Source organism: Kryptolebias marmoratus, linkage group LG16, assembly GCF_001649575.2.
Source record: "Kryptolebias marmoratus isolate JLee-2015 linkage group LG16, ASM164957v2, whole genome shotgun sequence".
Lineage (NCBI taxonomy): Eukaryota > Metazoa > Chordata > Actinopteri > Cyprinodontiformes > Rivulidae > Kryptolebias > Kryptolebias marmoratus.
The window spans coordinates 12,462,503-12,484,783 of record NC_051445.1 but is presented as its reverse complement, the minus strand read 5'-3'; the positions used below and the strand labels follow the sequence as shown (position 1 = coordinate 12,484,783).

The 22,281-nt window shown below is 45.1% G+C and overlaps 3 protein-coding genes across 9 annotated transcripts; 1 reads left to right on the top strand and 2 right to left on the bottom strand.

The window, feature by feature from the left end:
• The first annotated feature begins 297 nt into the window (after positions 1 to 297).
• Positions 298 to 2,394, top strand: LOC108241079 (transmembrane protein 200B). Its single transcript, XM_017425000.3, has 2 exons — positions 298 to 754; positions 924 to 2,394. The coding sequence occupies exon 2, from the start codon at positions 938 to 940 to the stop codon at positions 1,721 to 1,723; it is 786 nt and encodes a 261-aa protein (XP_017280489.1). The 5' UTR covers positions 298 to 754; positions 924 to 937; the 3' UTR covers positions 1,724 to 2,394.
• Positions 2,395 to 3,539: 1,145 nt separating this feature from the next.
• msh5 (mutS homolog 5) lies at positions 3,540 to 15,756 on the bottom strand. 2 transcript variants are annotated; one of them, XM_017424953.2, is made up of 27 exons: positions 15,599 to 15,756; positions 14,923 to 15,013; positions 14,724 to 14,847; positions 14,498 to 14,578; positions 14,151 to 14,204; positions 13,902 to 14,023; positions 13,685 to 13,794; positions 13,411 to 13,446; positions 12,952 to 13,034; positions 12,808 to 12,853; positions 12,574 to 12,712; positions 12,247 to 12,309; positions 12,043 to 12,171; positions 11,854 to 11,926; positions 11,653 to 11,762; positions 11,423 to 11,503; positions 11,175 to 11,262; positions 11,006 to 11,073; positions 10,300 to 10,418; positions 9,696 to 9,822; positions 8,876 to 9,025; positions 8,579 to 8,653; positions 6,888 to 7,034; positions 6,624 to 6,761; positions 6,468 to 6,541; positions 6,209 to 6,372; positions 3,540 to 3,622 (listed from the first exon to the last, which is right to left on the bottom strand). In XM_017424953.2, the coding sequence occupies exons 2-26, from the start codon at positions 15,007 to 15,009 to the stop codon at positions 6,252 to 6,254; spliced, it is 2,445 nt and encodes an 814-aa protein (XP_017280442.1). In that variant the 5' UTR covers positions 15,010 to 15,013; positions 15,599 to 15,756; the 3' UTR covers positions 3,540 to 3,622; positions 6,209 to 6,251. The 2 variants fall into 2 exon arrangements, with proteins under 2 accessions (XP_017280442.1, XP_037836016.1); XM_037980088.1 differs by lacking the exon at positions 3,540 to 3,622 and having other exon boundaries at positions 6,202 to 6,372.
• Positions 15,757 to 16,029: 273 nt separating this feature from the next.
• Positions 16,030 to 19,813, bottom strand: LOC108241078 (SPRY domain-containing SOCS box protein 2). Of its 6 annotated transcripts, none has more exons than XM_025007776.2 (3): positions 19,642 to 19,813; positions 16,778 to 17,537; positions 16,030 to 16,696 (listed from the first exon to the last, which is right to left on the bottom strand). In XM_025007776.2, exons 1-3 carry the CDS (start codon positions 19,672 to 19,674, stop codon positions 16,566 to 16,568), a joined length of 924 nt encoding a protein of 307 aa, XP_024863544.1. In that variant the 5' UTR covers positions 19,675 to 19,813; the 3' UTR covers positions 16,030 to 16,565. The 6 variants fall into 6 exon arrangements, with proteins under 6 accessions (XP_024863544.1, XP_024863545.1, XP_024863546.1 ...); XM_025007777.2 differs by lacking the exon at positions 19,642 to 19,813 and adding an exon at positions 17,799 to 18,272 and having other exon boundaries at positions 16,031 to 16,696; XM_025007778.2 differs by lacking the exon at positions 19,642 to 19,813 and adding an exon at positions 18,316 to 18,892 and having other exon boundaries at positions 16,032 to 16,696.
• Between the last annotated feature and the right edge of the window lie 2,468 nt (positions 19,814 to 22,281).

The window sequence follows — 22,281 nt, the reverse complement described above, 5'->3', positions numbered from 1 at the left end:
GACTGGCCTGGACCAGCCTCAGATTCCCACGACCCCTCCTCTCTCCACACACACACACAAACACACACACACACAGTGAGGAAGAGGCTGCATAGGCGCACAGGCAAACAGCGCGGAGGAGAGACACAGAGAGAGAGAGAGAGAGAGAGGCAGAGGAGCAGCGCTGCACCACTTTTATTTACAATAAAACCTACATTTGGGGCTCTGCTGTTGCGCATCGCTCTGACTCACACTGGAAGCCGGGAGACGACGGAGACCCTACAGGAGGAATTGGGGACGGGAGGAGGGGGGGGGGAGAGAAAAAGTGGATTATCCGTGAATCAAAGTGGAGGAGTGGGATTATGTATTCTGATGATGCCGAGGAGCCAATTTCTGCTTCAGATCTGCATCCAGAGCGAGGCAAGTATCCACTCTGAATGCTTTAACAGATCAGGAAGTCGGTCCTAACAGAGAGCAACAGTGCTCTCCGGCAAAAAAATGAATTATCGTAGGACGCCACGGACGCACGCGCAACCTTAAAGCACTTAGAAGGGGGTCCGAATTGAAAGGCGATTCATCACCGTGGACTCGGAGCGCCCCTCGCGTCCACTCGAGGTGAGATTATGAGTTCGGCTCGGAGCGATTTCCACTCGAAACGACTGCAGTGAGATCGCGGCGAGGAATCTTTGAGATCTCGTGAAGTTCTGGTTCGGAGGGCTGACTCAGGAGTGCGTGCTGCTCCACAGAGACACGCCGGGGAGGGAACTGCGGAGAGGTTGGCATCTCATTAACTCCACCACATGTCTTATTAAAACAGCTATTTCCTGTTGTGTGCGACGCAGAGTAAAGCGTCCTCTCTCCTCGCTCGCAGATGCTGCATTCAGAGCTTTCACTGGTTTTTTTTTGTTTTTTTATCTTCTCTGCATGTCCTGCTCTGCATTCAGCCTGAAGCCAGAGGATGACAGCTGCCAGCCCAGCCTGCAGCCCCACCTCCTCCTCCTCCACCTCCTCCTCCTCCTCCCACTCCTTACCTGTTTGCTTCCCAGCATGCCACAGACACCTGAGGAAGAGCAGAGCCCTCCGGACCAAACTGCGCCTGGGCTCTCCTCCGGGCGTGTGGCTCCTGCTGGGGGCACTGGTGGTGCTGGTGGGCCTGAGCGTGGCCGTGGCGGGCTACGTGGCGGCGGGGCCGAAGGTGGCGGGCGGACGCGGCAGCACCCACGTCGAGAGGATGAAGCTGGCCGGCCCCGTGGTCATGGGGGTGGGCCTCTTCATCTTCATCTGCGCCGCCACGCTGCTGTACGAGAACCGGGACCGCGAGACCCGCACGCGAGACGCCCCGGACGACTTGGAGGACCTGAAAGGCGGCAGCTGCTGGGAGGACTCGCAAGACCCGGACGGAGAGCGGAACTCCTGGGCCACGCCGGTTCACGCGCTCCCCCTCGGGAGCCGGAGCCCCCCGTCCCCCCCTCCGCCGCCGCCTGACTCCAGCAGACGCGACGTCAGCAGCAAACCGTCACTGCCACCTCCTCGGGACACAGCTGGAGAGGAGGGGGACAGAAAGGAGGAGGAGGAGAAAGGAAAGCCCATCCTGCTGACCCGGGTTCTGCACCACCAGGAGCCCACTCCTCACCCGCCCTCCCCCTGCCCGTCCCCCTCTCACAGCTCGGTCCGCTCAGACTCGTGCAACTCGAGCGAAGTCGACTTTAACGCGCGGACAGACCCGGAGCTGCCTCAACACTGACTCCGCCGCCGAGAACACGAGGCACACGGGACTATGCATTCCTCAATAAAGAAGATTCAATTCATCTGTCCGTGTGTTTTAGTGCCTTTGGAGCGGCACGCCGAGTCACGCTGGGAGCTCTGCTGTTCGGCGTCAAGTCTCCCATTTTGTTTTTGTGGCCTCAAAAAATAAATCCCTCTCTGGTTTGACCATAATTGGACGCGGGGAGGTTTTCCAGACAAGTTATTCGGGCGCCGTGCTGGGAGATAAACGCCCCCCCCCGGTTTCGGTTTCGGCGCGAACAGGAGCGGCTCGGCTCACTCGACACCTACAAACGCGGCTATAAATACCAGCCGGAGCTCTGAACGTGAGGAAGGTCTTACACTTCCTTTGGACGCCCGTGTTCGAGCTCCTGGGGGGTGGGGTTTTTTTTTTCTGTGTGGCGATGGAAGCGAATAGATGTCACATAAATGTCCATGATCATAAAAAAAAAAAATTTTAAATTCTGACGAGGCTGCTGTAATTTATTCTTGACGTGTCTGAGCTGAGAAAACCGTTGAGTAACCGAGGCCTCACTCTCCCACCATCGCGACCTTTCATCTTCCATCTCGTCATCGCCATCTGATTCCTACGCTTTTATTCAAATCCTCAATTCCTCCGTCTCAATCTTTGGCAGGCCGAGGAAAAGAAAAAAAAAAAGAAAAGCCAAAAACAAAAAAAAAAAACAGGACAAAACAAAGCAGAGGTACGATTAAGTCCAAATGAGCTCGTTTAAACAGGCAGGGGGAGGAGGAAACGAGGGGCGGACTTTATTTTAATTATCGCCAGCGTTTCAGAGACCAGTTTAAAGGGGTTTTTATGGGAGCTTCAGGACTGCTGAGCAGTTCCTTGGTTTCTCTTCGGGGCCCCATGCTGGGACGCTGCCACCCAGGTGACGAGCGAGACGGTAATCTGTCTGAAAACGGTACAGGAACTGTCCTGAAGGTGCCTCAAGGGTCTCGATTCGGTCCTTTTCCTGTCTTCGGCAGAAAGCAGCCCACTCTTCGCTCTCACCCATGATGGAGTCCAGCTCAGCGCGAGATGATCTCACACACACACACACACTTCACATTTGGAAACGGGCTGCGCCGCAGAGCGGGCCATGACCGGGCGATTATGCGTTTCTGATCCCGACATGGAAACCGACGAGAGGGAGACGGTGTCAGCACATCTCCGCCGCACATTCTCAGCGAATCTCCTCGCTCCTAGATCTGTTTTCGCTGCGTTACATAAGTCAGCAGTGCAGGTTTTTTTGCTTTTTGTTTTTTTTTGGGCTGCTCAGACAATCTAACCGAGTCAAATCCTCTCCTCTCTGGTGTGATACATATCTGAGCAGACGGACAGGGAGCTGTAAGCTGCTTAACCCTACGCTGACTCAGAGTCTCTGAGACTCAGGCAGACTGAAAACAGAGGTTAGCAGAGAAATGTCGCTTTTATGGAAGGGGGGGGGGGGATTTAGATAAGAAGTCAAGTTGAAAGCATCGACACGGAGCGAGAGATGTGTGGAAACACTTCCTCAGTAGAAACATGGGAACCAACACAATTTTCTAATAACGTCACTAAACTAAATTACTTTTTTTTAATGTCAAGAGAATCATAAAACTCGTCTAATTGGGCTTTAATTTATTTTTGTTCGTTTTTTTTATTGCCAGTGCACAAATATCTGGTTTGACGCCTCCCATCAGGTATGACGGGTTGTGAATGGATAACGAGAGCATTACTCACTAATCCAATTTCAGCGCAGCTTCCGGTCACCTCGGCCGTCCTCGCAGCGCAGTCAGAGACGAGGGACACCCTGCTCGCAATGAGGGGACTAATGTTTCTGGTTTTCGCCGTGGCGATGCTCACGCCTGCTCAAGGTAAGCCGAGTTTCCCCCACACCTGTAACAAAAAAAAAAAAAAGGTGTGTTTGTTGTTTTTTTAAAATGAGGAGGGGGGGTAACGCCAACAGGTGTAAACCCAACAGCAGCGTTTACAGGATCCCTGCGCTGATTACGGACGCCGTGAATCGAGATCTCACGGGAACCGTGCGAGCTAAGGGATGCTTTTATGACTTTTAATCAAATCAGATACGACTCTTGTTTTTCCATTCAACTGAAACACAAACGTCAACCAGATGAGCCGGTCAGACCGCCTGATTTCTGCTTACTGTGGAAAATAAAATAATAACAATAAAATAAAAATCATCTGAAAACAGCAAACTCTTGGAAAACGTGTTATTACAGCAGGGAGCTTCTCCGATCTTCCACAAAGTCTACTTCTTCGCAGGTTTCAATAAAATAAACTCTGCTGAAATGGTTTCTGCAGAAACGCTCGTGGTCAAATGTGACAATTTCGTCTTCCTCTTCCGTGTAAAAAAAATAAAATAAGGCACACTAAGTTTATAACGGGAAGCTTAGCCACATAAGTTACTACAGATTCTTTTATTATCACAGTTAGCCTTCGTCGAGATAAAACAGGTCTGCAGGATTCTTCTGCGCTGAAACATAAACGGGCAACAAATTTAGAGTTGGAAGTTATGAAAACTCAGTTTGTCTTCCTCCTAATGAAGCGCACCTCGCCTCTCGTCTGTCTGCTGGTTAAACTGAGCTCGCACTAACGAGATCAGCGGGGATAAGGACCGTGAGCCCCGCGCGTCTAATGGCGCTGAGGAGGAAATCTAAAACCGTTAACAACGACCTAGCTGAGAGGGGAAAACTGGACCTGGGACTTTGAGTTTGAAACTTAAGAGCATCACGGCTGAAGGACCCGGTTAGTTTATCCTCCTGACAACGTTTCTGGTAACGACATTAACTGTCTTAAAAAATTAAAAAAACACAACATCATCCCTCGGCTTGTTCTTCTTCCGGCAACTTTCTCTGCTCGAAGGAACAAGTTGCAGACTGCCGCGGAACAAACAAAGCGTCCACTTCTGAGACGCCCGAAGTGCTAAACAGAACGTGTTGGCGGTCTGGTGTAACGTCCTCCAACACCCCCAGAAATAACGTGTCGGATTACATAAACGGCACGAGAACATTTGTATTTTAATCCACTTTTAAAAGTTATGTTTTGTGCAGCATTTTGGTCACGGCTGGGTCTTCGATCCGTGAGGCTCATCTGCTCGGGGGTGAAAAATAAACAAATGCGGCGGGGACGACTCGAACACTGACTTGTCTGTTTAGCGATAACTGGTGTTCTCTGAGGTCAGGCGACAAAGAGGAGCAGCTGGAGCCTCTCGTGGAGTCGATGGGATTACAAGAAGAGGAAGATTATCTGGAGTGTTTTCGCTGCGACCTGGGCTTCTGGGACGCCTGCTACACGACTGAGACCAAGTGCAGCCGCGGGGAGCGCTGCTACACGGGCCGGGCGAAGGCAGGTGCGTGTTGCTTGTGACCAGGCTGCCGAATCGTGTCCCCGACCCGCACTGAGCGTTCTCTTGTCCCTTTCAGCCGACGCCCTGGACATTAAGATGCTGGGCTGCGCGAGAGCCGAGGAGTGCGGTGTGGAAACGACGACGACGGTGGCGGCACTCTCTTCGAACAGGACCGTCTTCGTCCTGACCAAATTCTGCTGCGACACGCCCTTCTGCAACGCGGCGCACAAACTTTGCGCCCACACTCTTCTACGTCTAACCGCGGCTTTCGTAGCTACCTGGCAGCTGACCTACGCCTCGATGGGATGAATAACGAGCATTTATTCATTTTGGTTTTTTTTTAATTTTTTAAAACTGTGTGAATTTACGCTGGAGGAACTTTAATCATATGATGAAGGATTTAGGTCAGCTTGGCAATAAGAGCTCCTTTAAAAAGCATTAAAAGTCATTTATAAAACAGTCGTAAAAAACTGTTTTTACACCAAAGCAGGTTCACTTTTTGGGAAAAAAACAAGAGCTGTACTTTTACTCACTTCTTTACATCTTGGATTTTAAATATCAAACATTTATCAGTAATTTACCTGCATGTAGGAACTGTGAGCATTTTTAGATCCAATACTATCCTTTTTGGGGGGGATATTTAGTTTAAAAAGTAAGCTGAACAGATAAAAGCAGAACACCGGATTTTGAAAAATAGTGATTGGTTTCAATGTTTGAACAGTAAAAAAATGATTGTAAATGTTTACAAACTCTGTTTATAAAGCAGTAATAAATTCTTTGTATGGGACCTTTACTAGTGTTTGAACTGACTCACAAAGAAGATAAAAATAGCAGAATTATCTCAGTTTTTATATAGTTTATTAATGAAATAAATGAACTTATTATTTTGGTTTTGCACTGAATACCTGCAGAAATACACAATGTATTCCCAAGACCTGTTTGTTTTTGTTACATCAACCATTAAAACCCAGAAGAGACCAAATATTTCTGTCATTTAAGCCAAAAAGAATTGGTCATAAATGTTTCATATCTGTACTTTGTCTGCAGGAGAACCTCATCGAACGCTCGCTATCTCTCAAAACAAACCTCGAACCTTTCGTAAGCCCTGAACGCACCGACCACAGAGGCGTGGAAACGCGTCGGCTGCGGCGGGAGAGCTCAGCTGCGGCTCAGCAGCTCTCCAGCAGAGGGCAGCAGCTCATCTTTCATAAAACTCTGCAGCTCCAACTCCTTGTCCTCCAGGTCCAAACTCAGGAACCGCTGCACCACAGAGCTGCACCTGTTAAGACATACACACACCTCGTCTTACACACACACACACACACACACACACCCCTGTTTTATCTCATTTTATGCAAATAAAGTTCAACAAACCTCTTGGCCTGCTCCTCTGACGATGCTTTGTCAATGTGTTTGATGGGTTTTCCTGTCCTGTAATGTTCAGACGCCTTAAACAGAAATATATATTCAGTTTGTGGTGTTGCTTCTATGTGTGTGTGTGTGTGTGTGTGTGCGTGTGTGTGCGCTGACCTCCACAGCTCTGTGTACAAGACAAGTTGGCAGGCCTGCCAGTGCAGCGATGTTGGCAGCGTAGCTGGACTGGCAGATTCCTTCTTTCAGCTGGTACAGAAACACCAACTCGTCTCCGTCCACGGCCGTCTCTAGAGTCTAACCAGAAACACACATTTAACCACTTCGTCACACTTACAGAGGTTTAAAAGTGACAGAGTTATCCGATTGGTTATTTGGACGTTTCTGCTGTCCAAACTCCCCTGAGGCGGCAGGTCTCCGTACCAGAAAGGACAGAAGCTCACTGGCTGGGAGCAGGCCGAGCTGCAGCAGGCTGTGGAAGTTAGTCGCCAACAGGATGTGAGGAACGTCCGCTGGAGGCTTGCTCAGCCAGTGGGAGATCGACGAGGCCAGTAAAGACAGCCCATCCACCTGAACAGGGAGCGATAAGATCATTCCGCCGCCATCGGTCAGACTCTGCCGTCTGGTTTCAGACGATAAACTGATTACCAGGACCAACCGTCTGCAGATAAAAACGCTAATTCACCAGATTTTCTTTTTTTATATCTTTGACTGAGCGACAGTATGTTTAAAAACGCATCGTACCTGAACAGATGAAAACGTAAAATGTTACAGGATAAGAATCAAAAATTAAGTCCGCTCTGCACCTGATTTATACTACAATAATTGTTCTACTTGATTATAAATACATTCAGCCCTCCATCAAAGTAAACTTACCGTTTTTTTTTCTCTGTTTATTTATTTTATGTTTTTAACAAATTGTTTTATTCACATTCCAAGCTTAACACAACAGGAACATCGGTGAACGTCTGACATCGTAATAAATCTTTTCTCTACAGTTTAGAGGAATTAAAACTAAAACAAAGGGAAGATATTCCTCATATGTCTAGATACTTACAAGTTTGTTAACTGAACATGAAAGCTAACACGCCATAACGCCAGTCCCAAATATGTTGTTATCAATGTGTTCCACCGTTTCTTAAATAAATCAATAGTTAGATTTAGCTTTGCTGTTATTTTCTACATAGTGTGGACCAGAACAGTTCTGTTTTAAGTGTTTAATTGAATCTATAAATAAAAGAGACTCAGCAGCAGATATGAGCTCTGTAGGGGGGAGGATTTACTCTGAATTCTGACACTGTATAATAAAAAAATAATCAGCTGGGGCTCTTGTGCCACCTGCAGGCTGCACTTTTACACTTCTGACGTCTTTAGTGCAGAAAAAAAAAACAAGCTGTGAAGGCAACAAACAACTTATTCATCTATTAGGCAAACATTTGCTCATTTATATATCTGGCGTTTAAAGAGCGACATCTGAACTCATTAGGACAGAATTCAGCAATCAAACACTTTTGGGTCTGATTTGGACTCAGCTATGTTTTGGTGCTAAAACAGAAATTTGACAAGTTTTTTTCTCTCCTGATAACAGCTTGTCCAGTGTGGCATTAAACGGTACTATATGAGCAACAGAAAAAGCAAATCTGCTGCCAGACGGCTCAGCTAAAATATGTTAAAATCTCTGGAGGTTAAAGAAGCTGAATTGGTCCATTACAGCCAACACCGTTAATCCACAACAAGTTTACACGTCTTCCTGCTTTTTTAAAATTTTTATTTATAGAGCAAAGATGGGTCGTACTCATCGTGCGTTGCAGATTTGTTTTTAGACTGCTTCGCACATTTTTTTGTGTTCTTTATTTAATAAACGTGTTTGGTTCAGACGCCCTGTCTCTCTCAGAGCGGACAGAGACGGATGAGCGGCTTTTCTATTTCTGTCGTTACAGCAACACTTCGTCTTAACTGTTAGAGGAGGTGAGAAAATAAAAGTTTTTTAGACTTTTTTTAATTAGGTGGAACACGTAGGGTTGAAGGTCTTTGTCTGCTTCACATGAAGTATTTTTAGTATCTTAGTACACGTGTACTTATATCACAAAGTGGTGGGACAAATTTCTCCTTACTGTGTTGGTTCCTTTCCCAAATTCATCGATGAGTACTAATGAGTTGCCAGTACTACTGTTAAGAGCCAGGGCCATCTGGGAAAAGAAAAAAAAGATCAACAAACTGTTCTTTAACACGTTGTTTTTTATTGTGTGTGTGTGAAGGCTGTAAGAAGAACCGGTGCTTCTTTAACAATACTCAGCAGGTGGAGAGTGGGAGAGGAGCTAAAGGCCAGGAGTGTTGGAGCTGTACACCCACACGGACACTGACACACGTTTGTGTTTACAAGTGTGTGTGTGTGTGTGTGTGTGAGGAACCTGATTGAGATCTATCCTGAAGGTGCTGAGCCCCACAGAGACGGACTCTCTGCTCTGCATGCGGGTGAAGATCCCGTCCAGCAAACCGATCTCTGCCTCCTTCGCCGGCACGTCGGAGCCGATCAGAGCCATGAACGCAATCAGGCCCACCTGGAGGGCAGAGGGTAGAAGAGCCAAGTCCGGCGGTAAAAAAATAAATGTTACAGGGTTTGTGTTTGTGTAAGCCATTCTCTTTATTATTGTCACACTTTCATATTTTTAGTCATATGGTGCGACCAATTAATGGGGTAACTGAGCTATGAGGAAAAAAAAACAAAACAAAGGTAGACGGACACAATTGTTTAGGGTGTCCAATCCTGGTCCTGGAGGAACACCATCCTGCAGTTTTTTGATGTTTTTCTCCTTTTTAGGAGGACTACAAGGTCTGCAGAAGCCTGATAATCACTCACTCATTCAAATCAGGTGTGTCAAAGCAAAAGAAAACATGTAAAACCTGCAGGATGGTGTTCCTCCATGATTGGACACTGATTTAGATGATTATTGTTTTGGTTACACGCTTCTACAGCTTCAACAGGAAAATAGTGTTGTCTTGTAGTTTTTTTTTGTTTATGTTTGCTTCACCCCAACTCATTTTGAAGTGTAACTACAAAAGACCAAGAGAAAAATAAAAAAAACATGTCACAAATTAAACGGCTAAGTCTGGGCTGGGTCTTTTACACAAACAGAACTGACTCCTGAGCAAACCAGTGTAAAAGAATCAACCCCTTCCTCATCGCAGCTGTTACTGTTATACCTGCGTGCTGGAGTCAGACTGTGCTACCTGTTTGAGGTAGATGCTCTTGCCAGAGGAGTTGGGCCCCGTGATGATCTTCACTCTGCCTTCGGATTCAGAGCTCTGGAAGTTGTTGGCCACGTACACAGGAGAACACAACTCCAGTAAGGGATGTCTGGAAGATCAATACAGACAGGCAGCATAATGTGATTTGTGTGCCATCCGTCCATCTTCTACCTCTTATCTGTGGTCGGGTCACGGAGGCAACAGGTCCAGGAGGGAAACCCAGACCTCCATCTCCCAAGAAACGCCCTCCAACTCCTCCTGGAGGATCCCAAGACCAGAGAGAATACATAATCCCTCCAGCGAGTAGTGGGTCTGCCCCGAGGTCTCTTCCCAGGGGGACAAGCCCAGAAAACCTCCAAAGGGAGGCGTCCTAAGGAGATGCCTGAACCACCTCAGCTGACTCCTTTCTATGAGGAGGAGCAGCGGCTCTAATTCGAGCTCCCCCGGATGATGGAGCTCCTCACCTCATCTCTGAGGCTGAATTCAGCTGCTCTACAGAGGAAGCTCATTTCCGCCGCTCGTATCCGGAATCGCGGTCTTTTCGGTCGTGATCTGCTTTGTATTAATTTGAATCTTTTGCTTTTACCTGCCCTGTACGACCGTGATGTTTCTGTGGCTGGCGAGCTTGGGCGAGGTGTAGCTGTACTCCTGGGAGGCACTGCTCATAGCCATCAGACAGTCCAGCTCGGCGGTGAGCTCCAAAACCTAAAATTAATCACAATGAAAAAAATTTTTTTAAAAAGCTGCTTCATCAAACAGAAATCAAATGTGTCGGATGACGGGGCAGAGATGAAATCCTCCAGTTAAACCAAATTTTTTGGGGAGAATTTTGTGATTTAGAAAAAACAAAGCAGGTATGGAAACTAGAAGTAGATTTTGCTTTCATACATCTTGATATATTTTATTATTTAATTGAAATTGTTAAATAGTGAATGAGTGAGCGTTTTATAAAACACTATTTTTTGAAACCCATAATAAAGCTTTTTGTTTGTTTTCACTTGAACTGCCTAATAGTTAATAGGCAGTCTGATAAAAGTGTAATAACAAACCCTGTGTTTTTGTGTCCTTAAAAAAATATCAACAAATATCTCTTAACAACTGTTGACAGGAATCTGCCACAGCAGCAAGTCGTACAAAACTGAGCAAATTATTTTCACAAGAAAGATTGAATCACATCTAAATTCCACTCACGCACGTTGAAAGTGCTACTCTGAGGCCAACAATCATTTCATCGGAGTGGGCGTCAGGTTTTACGCGCTGTAACCTAGATGCGCTGAGCGACGCCCACCAACCTGATACAGAGAAGCGCTCTTGTCCAGGACGGCGTTCTGCAGCTCGGCCATCACTGCCGTCTCCATATCTGAGACACGATATGGAGAAAAAAAGCATCTTGAGATTTAAGCTGCGCAGATACCAGGAGCACCACCGGGTGGCTGATTCACGGGGGGGAAAATAAAAGACCTCGAATGTCACAGTGCAGGTCTCCTAGGAGGTTGTCCAGCTCCCTGGTTCTCTGACTCCGGTAATGCAGGCGGTCCTCCGAGAGGAACTAATCCGCCCACCCCCACACACACACACACACACACACACACACACACACACACACAGAGTAAGAACAAATACAACATTAACAATAGAGATAATGTAGACAGCACTAACTTAGTCATCTTTTGATAGCAAAAATAGCCTAAACAAGGTTAAAAACACACCATAAATTCAAGCCCCTCCATTTCAAAATCCTCCTTTTCCACCATGCTAGGCAGCCGAGGCACAGAGAGCAGGAATCCAATCTGTAAAAAATTTACTCTGATGCATAATTATGGATATATACAAAGTCAGTTATCACAATAAGAAAGCATACATCTAAGTAATTACAAACAAATTAATACATGCCCGGAAAAACATTCTGTATTAAGCTGCAATGAAGTAAGAATCTGACCAGTGGGATGTAAATGACGCAGCAGGAGGAGATTCGAGGGTCCAGGTTTTCCAGCTCCTTTCTGGCAACATCTGTCAGGAAGTCAGACAGCCCCATCATCTTCCTCTTCTCTGACAGCAGGACACAGAGCGAGACATGAGGAGCTCGGGTCAACGGAGGTCTCAGTATTGTGCAACCGAGCAGGTAATTTAGAAGACTCACTCTCGTCGATGGCAGGATCAACGTTTGGTTTGACGGTGAAGCGATTCTCCTCCAAGCTGGCTTCGAAATCCACCTGAAACCGGAAATATTCTTGAACTCATTAACACCGGAGGTCAAGCAGCCCCTGTCTATTCTAACCTACGGAGAAAAACAAAACAAAGAAGCTAGGCGATAAAAAAAGCCACCCACGACTCGGCTGATGAGATTGGCGATGTGGTGGAGATCGTCGGAGAAGCTCTCGCCGATGTCGCGGAACAGCTGAACGGACCGAGGCAGGTTTCGCGCCGTGTCCCTGATGCACACCGCACTGTACACCGTCTGAGACGTGAAGCAGACACACACCGATCTGTCAACATTCAGAGACACACAGAGAAACAATGTGCTGCTTCCGACCTTGTAGAGACTCTGCCAGTCGGTCACTTTGGTGTTGGACAGAGACATGCGACGCAGGAGACTCTGCGTGGACACAGACATACGTCCAAATGTGTCAACTTGGTTTAGGTCAGCGGTGTCCAACTCTGGTCCCTGAGGGCTGCTATCCCGCACGCTTTAGTTCGTCAAGTTCTGCAGAAGCCTGTTAATCACATCAGGTGTGTCAAAGCAAATAAACAACTAAAACCTGCAGGACAGCAGCCCTCCATGACCAGGACTGGACACTGTTGGTTTATGTGGATGATATGACAGTGCTTTAGTGATAAATTGCGATGCAGGGAGCGTTACTGGTATGTTTCTGATGTTGCGCAGCGAGGCCTGCAGGGTTTTCAGGATGTCGGAGTGTCGAGGTGAAGTAAAGAAGCGTATCACTTCCTGTCTCCTGCGTAGCACCGTCAGCTCCTGAGTAGGACGCAGAAACCACTGACTGTCAGAGGAGATCGAGAAAAAAAAAACATGGTGGTTTTATTTTCAAAATGCAACGTTCCTTTTTGTCATTATTTTTGATTTTTTTTTTCTCACCGTAGGAGTTTGGAGCCAGATTTGCTCTTGCAGCGGTTCAGGATTCCTGCAAAACACAAAACAAAACAAAAAGGACTTCATGTTAACACGTTTAAAAGGGGGAAAGACAATATTTCCTGAGTTTCTACCATTGAAACTGCATACCGTAAAGACTGAGGCCTTCCTTTTCACCTGACTGCAGCTTGTACACTGACGGGTGCAGATCGGATTTGAAAATTTGGAGTACACTGGAAAAAAAAAAAGACGAAATCCTTATAGTCTGTATATATATTTAACCAGGTTTACGGTAAAAATGGGAAAATTCAAGCCTTCACTCGATTTGTATTGATTTAACCAGCCTCACAGTGAATTCTGCTGTTTAAGTCGCAGTTAAAGCATGTTTCCCAAACCAGGTTCTCAAGCCTACTCTGCATGTTTGGCACTTTTCTCTGGTCCAACATTTAACTGATAGTGTCACTATCAGGCACTGAAGACTTAACCCATTTACTAGAATCAGGAGTGTTGGAACAGGGAGAAAAACTATACACTAAGGAGGGAGACCCGAGGATCAGAATTGAGAGGCCAGGGTAATCTTTAAAAGATATAAACAGACTAGAAACCTACCTGTAAGTGTCTCTGTCAATGTACACCACACCTTTACTGTATTAGAAAGAAACATGTGCTTTAGAGAAGGAACTTCTTTCCATTCATACAAAACACCTGAATCACGTTAGGCAGCTTTGGTTTGTTTGTAGACGGTAGAGATCCCTTCCAAATAAAACAATTAGCCACAAATGCTTTCCAAACACTTGTAGTCTTTAAAAGGGCCTTTTTGTGGAAAGGATATAACAGTCCAGCGCATTATGTGTGCGTGTAACTATGCATGTGTGCGTCTCACAGCGTGTAGGCATGAAACTGCAGAATTGGAACTCCAACGCTGCTGTCTTCCAGTTCTACGCCCACTCGCCTCCTGTCCAGACACTTTAGCAGAGCTCCAACTGCCCTGAGCTAACCAACAGACGAACAAACACTTTTAAAAAGTGATGGATGCGGTGGTCGGCGCTCCGCTCCTGCAGAGGCTGGAAGGCAGGATGACGCAGAGAAAGTCGGCTCACCATCAGGGGCGAGTCAAACGTGATGCAGGAGGTAAGGTAGGACATTTTGTCTCTGTCCGAAATGCTGCCCGGAAGGAAAGGCAGATGGGCAGAGAGCAGCCTCTGCTTCCCGACCTCCAGGCCTGCAACGTTCAGAGGTGAAGTCCGATTAGGTGGTGCTTGTGGTAAAATAAGGAGTGTTTAAAACAAAAATATCAGCCTAACAAGTAAGAAAAGTGTAAAATTTAATGCAGATGAACATTTGTTTACCAAAGTCAGCATTCGGATAAGTAACCACCTCTGGTTTGTATTGTGGGTTGGAACCTGAAATCAAAGAGAATTGTTAAGAGTACAAAAAAAAAAAAACAAGGCCCAGTTTTCATGTCATGTTCAGTTTGCTCAGCAAAGGTAAAAGTAGAACACAACAACATTACAATCAGTCTTTTCCCTTATCGCTCCTCTTGGCTACAGTGTGAGACGTCTCTAATCTCATTAAAATCCCTTGACCCAAAAAACAACTTGTTCCACATCGCATCAAAACAAAACACTCCTCAGCATTTTTTTTTTTGGATTGCGCTTCCCCGACCGAAAGATAAACTTTGTTTTGCAGAGCTCACCGAGTTGTTTCAGGTACTGAGTCATGCAGCGCTCCTGCCTCGCGCTGGTAACGATCACATGGGGCCGGACCTCCTGAACGACTGAACGAGGGAACCAAAATGCCGTGAAAGCAAAGCAGCGTCCAATATTAGGTTTAGATATACAGATACAATGCATAAGTAGACAAGCTGGGGCCTGCGTTGACGATGACAGTGAGATTTTATGAGAAGCAAGCGACTTGTTTACCTCTGTCCAACAGCTGGAGATCGTGGTTATCAGAAGTGTCTGCCATGTAGTGTAAAGAGGAGTCCTCGCTGTCATAGAAGCAGAGGCCCACCTGCCCGTGCTGTACTAAAACGCTCAATAAAACCTGGAAATAGTAACGTAAACACGTGAGCGTTTTTTTTAAATTTTACATTCCCACAGGTGAATGTGAGCCTCTTACCGCAGGTGTGTCGTTCTCCTCTTCTTCGTCTTCATTTCTGCCAAAAACTATCCCTCCTCTTCCCAGATCCTCTGGAGCTGCTGCCATTACTCTACAAAAGGAATGGGTCAATCAAAGTGATATTAGGATCCTAAGTGCCCATTAGGAATTGTCTATAAGGCCACCTTGTGAATATATTTATAGAGTATTACCATTCATTACCATTAGGATTGGATTTGTGTTTTTCTTAAAACCTTTTTTTAATTAATATCTGCTATGTGAGGTGTTTAATCTAGGAAATAGAAATTTGTGAGCACTCAAAAAGTTATATATTTTCCTTTTGGTAACATTTCAGTTTATATATAATGAAACTATGAATATATTATGGGGCACTAAATTTTCTGGGTCACAAAATTTTGTGCAACACCGGTGCTCCCTCAAACAAAAGCTATATAATGCTACATGTCAGACAGCTAATAAAGCTAAAACTCATTATAAAGCTCAACAAAGCAGAGACTATCCGTGCGTTTGGGCTGTTGCTTATTTAAGCTTTCGTTATTAGCTTTTAGTTGCATTTAAAATTCAATGTCATTAGAAAAACTTACATAAACGTTGCAGTGGTTAGCGAGTTCATGCTAACGTGCGCTAGCTAAAATTAGCTTACACGGCTACACCAAGTTCAGCAAAGTGGACTTACAGTATCTGCTGGGGCTTCAGTGGCAACACCAACACCTAACATATATATTTACACGTTTAAATCTTGTTTTATTCTAGGAAGAAAACTAAAAGTTTTAAGTTGAAACTCGTCCATAAATGCGCAATTTTCTAAGCGGCCATTTTCCCTTAGGGTTTTTTCCCCCCTTGTTGTCATGGCGACGGCGAGCCGAACGGTTTGAACGTTTTCATTAAATTTAGGGAGAAAAAAAAGAAGCAAAAACTATATATTTACTTGGAGTTTAAAACACATTTAATATAATAGGATTTTACTTTTCATGTCTGTGATGGCAAAACAATGTGAAAACTGTTAAATATTAACATCAGGTTAATTGAAATTTGTGCAATTACGGTTTTAAAATTTATACAATATACAGATATTTCCTTTCTTTAGAACATAGGTGAAATTAGGACTTTTCCCCCCCCTTTTTTAAGTAGAAAGCTTCTGAGCCAAAGCACAATGCTATTCACCTGTACTGGTTATGTGAATAAAAACACCAACTTTGATTTGAGATGTAAAAGATTTATTTACAATTGTACAAAACATTATTGCTAAAAGTCCCAATTTAATTTTCTAATGATATTTACAGGTTCATTTAAAAAGTGTACATGCATATGCTGACCAAAATAAGTCTTGTCTGGAGATAAAAATCGAGGTTTTCCATCCATCCGTCCATTTTCTTTCCAGGGTGGAGGGGCAGCTGGTGCAGCGGTCTCTGTGCGAGAGGCCAGGGGACACTTTGGACAGGTCCACATAAAGACAATCGAGACGGGCAACCACTCAGGCTCACTCACACCTCGGGGACCAATATAGGAGGAAGCCCGCATATGCACGGGGAGGACATGCAAACGCCACACAGATAGGCCGGGAGGTAACATCCACCCCTCAAATTATTTGGGAATGCAGTGAAGTGAAACGCATGCTGCTTGCATGGGAATGTGCATAAAAATTAGGAACATGAAAGCAGGTATTGCTGGAGGAAAGGTGGCAGAGGCAGTCTGTCGGTTTGATTCTGTCTGTGGTGTCCTAAATACTGACGAACTGACAGCCCGCAAAGAGCCATCAGGGCCGGGGGATCGCCTGTGGACAAAAGAGGGACAAATACTTTAGTATCAAGTTGTGTTTTTTCCTCATTATGCTGAAAGTTGTGTGTCAACTCACGTGTGGTGCCGTTCAGGTAGCGTAGTCTTACGCTGGCTCCTCCCCTCACGCTGCTTACTGCTGGGAACAGCTCCACCCCGCTGGGAAGGTCCTTAAACGCCACGCCGAGGAAGCTGCCGTCGACCACAAACCCCAGAGTCCCCGCGTCGGCGTCCAGGACCAGCAGGACGCGCTCGGGAATGAGCAGGGGCGCCTCTGCTTTTGTCGCAGAGCTGGAGGACCGTGGTTTTAAAACGCTCCTCCTCCGCCTCCTCGTTTTACCTGGGTAGCACTCCGAGGTGCATCCACCGTGCCAGAGCTGATTGGTTTTAAGTTCCCATCCCCAGGACCGAGAGTCTCCCCCCACCAGTGCTTTGTACCCGGAGCCCTGCAAAGGACAGTCCTGTCTCGAAATCCCCACGACTGCGTGGCTTCCTCTGTGTTCGGGGCTCCAGGCGAGCTCCCACACGTGAAGGCCGCTCCTCACCCCCATCTCCGCCCTCACCCCATCGCTGCTGAGCTCGGCCGGCGAGCGCGTCGCCTCCTGCCCGCAGGCGGAGAGCAGGAAGTTGGGGGAGAGGTGGCGTGGGCTCCAGCGCGAGCGCCCGTCCCCGGGGCCCACCGGGCTGGAGTTCAGGGTGAGCGCGAGGCGCGAGGAGGCCGGCGAGGCGAGCGCGAGGAAGGCCGAGGGTGGCGGGGCGCCGCCGGGAGCTCTGCCACACAGCCAGGCGGACAGGGTGAGACCCATTGGGACGAAGAGCAGAGGGTCGCCGGAGGAGAGCTGTGGGGAAAAAAAAACATGAAACAAAACTTTTGTCTTTTCAGCTCAGAAAGAATTTAACTATGATTTCAAACCCACACATACATATTAGCAGCTTGTTTGTCTTTAAATCTTTGCTGGTTAGAAAATACAAACAATATCCAAACAATTCAAAGATAGAAACTGCCTTCTAAAACCCAACACATTAGAGCTTAATGAGGTTAAAATATGGAGCATTTTTCTATAAAGCTATTGGTGCACTAACAGAGGGAACATCTTTACTTCGAACTTTGACATTTAAGGTGGCGGGCAACATGCATTCCTTCAAGGACAGCTGAATCTCAGTTCATACAGAAGACCGGGACGATTCAGACGTGCTCCACCCCGAACTATTCCTTCTTCTTTGTCATTTATAATCGTTAAGACTCTCTTAATTAGCAGCTGTAGCAACAATGCAGTGGAGTAAAAGGTGCAGCACTTCAGCTTGAGCTGTAGTTGACATAATTACAGTAAACTATGCCATAATTCAGAGGTGACCCCTGCAGCTACAGGTTAAAGTGGACATACGTTGCTAAAAGGTCAATAAATGTCAAGAACCTGGGTGTAGCTCCGAGCAGAGAGGCCTTTTTTTCTTTATTATGTTTAAGTAATACCTTACTCTTAATGTCTCAACACCACATTTCCTTACTTCTTGTTTTTATTTTTCCTCTGCTTACCCTATACCTCTCACGATGATGTATTACACACTCCACTGTCTCTAAGTCCTTCCCACAACCGCATCTACCTGTTGGATGCTTACCTACCAAATGTAATGTTTTGTTTAATCCTGTATGGCCGATCCTTAACCTTATCTGCTTCCCTGGTTTCTGTCAAGGGTAAGCAATCCTGGTCCTGGAGGACCACCATCCTGCATGTTTTACTTGTTTCTCTGCTCCAACACACCTGATTTGAATCAATGGGTGATTAACAGGCTTCTGCAGAACATGAAGAGGTGATTTAAGCACTGAATCAGGTGTGTCAGAGCAGGGAAACAAGTAAAACATGAAGGATGGTGACCAGGAATGCCCACCCCTGAACTAATATCTACATTTCAGGACCTCTAAAACCCACATCATCCTAATTAAAGTGATTTCACAAACTCATCTATTGTACAAATTATGCCATTTAATGTTACTTTAAGGGTCCAGACCCCAGTTTTGGGAGCCACTGTCCTAAAGACACAGGACTCTGTTTGGATTATTTAATTTAGCTCCTCTGAATGAACTGGAGTTCAAATAAATTAAGGTTTATTTAGAGAATTATCAACAAAGGAGGCTTTTACCAATAAAACATATGGTTATTTCACCTGCTGGAGCAAACAGATCAAGAAATGATAGTTTTATTTCGCAGCTGAATGAGTCATTAGGTCTTACCAGCTGGTTTGAGTCCCCTGTTCGTGCTCAGCCGCTTCAGATTGACGCCTGCGGTCATTTTCTCTGTCATTTATAAAAACCTCTTATCGCTGCTCGCCTGACCCAGATTTTTTTTTTTTTTTTTTTTTTCTGTCACCTGAATTCCAGCTGTCACACACACACACACACACACACACACACACACGGTGGAAAAAGAGCAGCGTGACTCCACATAACAAGCAACAACACACACAAAAGGATAAAAACATTTCATATTTATATTGTATGAAGAAGTTATTTTTTCCTTTTAGTCATTTAAATGAAATAAACCCGCCTATCGAAGCTCCACTGCTGGTTTTAAAAGCACAAACACACACAGGAGGCAGGGATCCTGCAGAAATAAGGGTGAATAGTGAAAAGCACCTATTTATCCACGCTCCCCCGGGTCTCCTGGGACACACACTGATAATGACTGGTTTAACTCAATCCACTGACCTGCACACACACACACTCCTCATTCTGTGTGCAGTAACACACTCCCTCACACACACACACACACTCTGTCACACTGGATTCNTTTTTTTTTTTTGGTGCCGACCTCCGGGACGGGAACAGCACAGTCCATCACCGCCGAGACAAGGACGGGAGGACCGTGACGTGTTTGTAAACACAAAAACATGACGGTGCGCGCCCACCCGTCCTCCCATCACTGCCATCAGTTTGTAAACAATTACCCCACTCCGACTGCTTCTTCTTCTTCTTTCCATCAACGCGTCCGGTAATGGACGTAAACGAAAATGGCGAAACACAGGAAGAGAATTAAACTCGGACTTTTCACCAACAAGAAGAGAAAAATACAATAAAATCCGAAGCGGCTCATATTTATGTTTTCCTTTTTTTTCGGGTGGGAGGTGGACGCATGCGCAGAATGGACAGTCGAGATGTGGGTTTTTAAACCCTGCGCGTTGTCTCGCAGGCAAGATTTTTGGGCAAAAATACATTCATATGATTTTACAGATTAATTTTATGCTGGAGCGATAGATGATGGGGTGTAAAGGCAGTGTTAGTGAGCAGGTAAACACCTTATAACCACAACTTGTTCATACTTTGAAAAAAATTGAGAAATTTGCCAATGTGTGAGTTATTGTCACCCGCCAGCATTAAAGCCTTAAAGCCGGGTAAAGGTGCAATTGCCTCTCTCTCTCTCTCTCTCTCTCTCTCTCTCTCTCTCCTTCTCTCTCTCTGCGTGTGTGTGTGTGCACGTTTGGGTTCGTTTGTCTGTTGCGTCAGCAAAATATCTCATGAACCAGTGGACTGAAATGCTCAGAAAGTGATACAACCTTTGGAGTCTCAGCTAATATGCCTTGGCAAACACAAATATGGCTCTGACTCGGTCTGTTTTACAGATGCTGAGATAAAAATTTGGTGTGGTAGTAGCTGAGAGTCATCTCCAACGCATATCGAGTGTGTCTGTGCAGAATGTTAGCAGAAAATCTGCACATTTAATGAGCCTGGATGTATTTCCCAAAGTTTAGTTTGTTGTGACAAATGAATAAAGCAATGGCTAATTTGTTACTGGAAGTCAATACACTAACTAACTATCTGCCTAATGAACCAACATTTGCAGCAATGGAATAAAAATACACATTAAAGAAACCTTCAACAGAGGCATGAAATTCCAGTTTAAAGCCTGAAGTTTTACAGTATCAACACAGAGATTATTTGCTTGGATTATTGTTATTATTATATAACTTTTGTCTTGTGTGTTCCTGTTTTGGCCCTGCGATGGGCTGGAAAACTGTTCTGTATGTACTCCAGTCCAACCTAACAGCATGTTAAATGGATGGATGGATAAATATGCAGCATTTCGAGTTGCACTTTAACAGATTTATGTTAAATTAAAGTTACAGGCAGCTTGCAGAGGGAAGAACAGAGTCACAAATGGTTGATTCCTCGTGGCTGAAACTAGCTGTCTTTGTCAGAAAACGCTGGAGTGTAAGGAGGACATAAACGTCTCGTGGCTTCATGCCTGATGTCGTATCGTCTTCTCAGGAAACGGGAGACTTTCAGCCTCCCAGTTCTGTAAATGCGCAACACAAATATGAATCAACAACTGATTGCAGGAAATGTGACGGTTTTGTAACCTATAGTGGGGAAAAAATCAACGCACAAAGACATCACTGCAACTCTTCCCAGTTATTTTTATTTTAGCTTCAGAATAACTCTTTTTTTTTCTTTCAGACTTTGGTTGAAACATTTAATCTGTGCCACGCTGATAAAGATCTGATCATTGGGTGTTTGGGGATCAGTGTAGGTGTGGATCTGGTGGAACCGGTTCCTCTTGAAGAATCCTCAGTAAATGTTACATCTGGTGTTATCTGCTTGGACTAAAAGTTATGCACGCTGCAGATGAGCACACCTGGATGTTTCTGCCTCGTTTCCTGACCCTATAATGCTAACATATGTGATGCACTTATTTCTAAGACTTTACCTCCTGAACAGAATTGCTGTTTTCTTTAAAAACAAAACAAAACGGCTGCATCAAACCCTGCAGATCTTCTGCCTTCTGCTGGAAGACCCAAACACTGCAGAAGGCGAGTGCCACAGATGACGCTGTATTTTGTAATTACAGAATAAAATATATTATTTTATAATTGCTGTCATCCCGTTTTCTGAGCGTTATTTCAAATTTTAATTCACATTTTAAATGCTAAACATCAGTTTCACTTTATTGGCATTTGAAGGAACTGCAAAGCTGTTTAGAGATCCTTAAAACGTAACTTTGTTCTATCAGACTTAATGAGTGATCGAATTTATCATCTTGACTACCAGGAAAAATCCAATCCAATCACAATTTTTAAACTCCCAATCTTTGTAAGGTACCAAAGCCCCACTGCTTCACATTTGGCATAATAGAAAAGCCTTAAATGTCCTCTGTAGATGGCAAAAAGAGTTAATTCAGTAGTATTCAGTGGGCGGAAGATATTCAGGTTTACAAATGTCCTCCACAGAGGACAAATCTGAACTACAAGTAGTCAGGATATGTAAATTATTAATCTGCAGCAGTGAAATGCAAATATTCTGCAGTCTCATGAAACCAGCTATGAGTAGTAAAGAAAACAACAAACAAAACTGACTCCAAGCAGCACGTTCAGAAAATTAAAATATCAGATGCGCTTCAAAGATGCTATTTGTTTAAACTACACTTTAAGAAGCAGTGCTATAAAATCATAGTCATAACTGAATTTATTTAAAACCCTGAGACATTCACATAGTGATAATTAGCTATTTATAACAACAAAAAAGTGTAAATAAATAGTTAAGTTTAAAAAGTGGTGTGAAACACTGCTTGTAGTTGCAATATTTGTCCAGCA

Excerpts from the sequence above, each read along its gene's own strand:
- LOC108241079 (XM_017425000.3), top strand. The coding sequence starts at position 938 with ATGACAGCTGCCAGCCCAGCCTGCAGCCCCACCTCCTCCTCCTCCACC.
- msh5 (XM_017424953.2), bottom strand. The coding sequence starts at position 15,009 with ATGGCAGCAGCTCCAGAGGATCTGGGAAGAGGAGGGATAGTTTTTGGC. Across the intron at positions 12,172-12,246 it reads ACTGGCAGAGTCTCTACAAG|ACGGTGTACAGTGCGGTGTG; the intron begins GTCGGAAGCAGC and ends TTCACGTCTCAG. Across the intron at positions 11,263-11,422 it reads TGGAGGGGCTTGAATTTATG|TTCCTCTCGGAGGACCGCCT; the intron begins GTGTGTTTTTAA and ends TGGGCGGATTAG.
- LOC108241078 (XM_025007776.2), bottom strand. The coding sequence starts at position 19,674 with ATGGAAAGAAGAAGAAGAAGCAGTCGGAGTGGG. Across the intron at positions 17,538-19,641 it reads GAAGAAGCAGTCGGAGTGGG|CTCTCCTCCGGCGACCCTCT; the intron begins GTAATTGTTTAC and ends TTTTCCCCACAG. Across the intron at positions 16,697-16,777 it reads CTACCTGAACGGCACCACAC|GCGATCCCCCGGCCCTGATG; the intron begins GTGAGTTGACAC and ends TTTTGTCCACAG.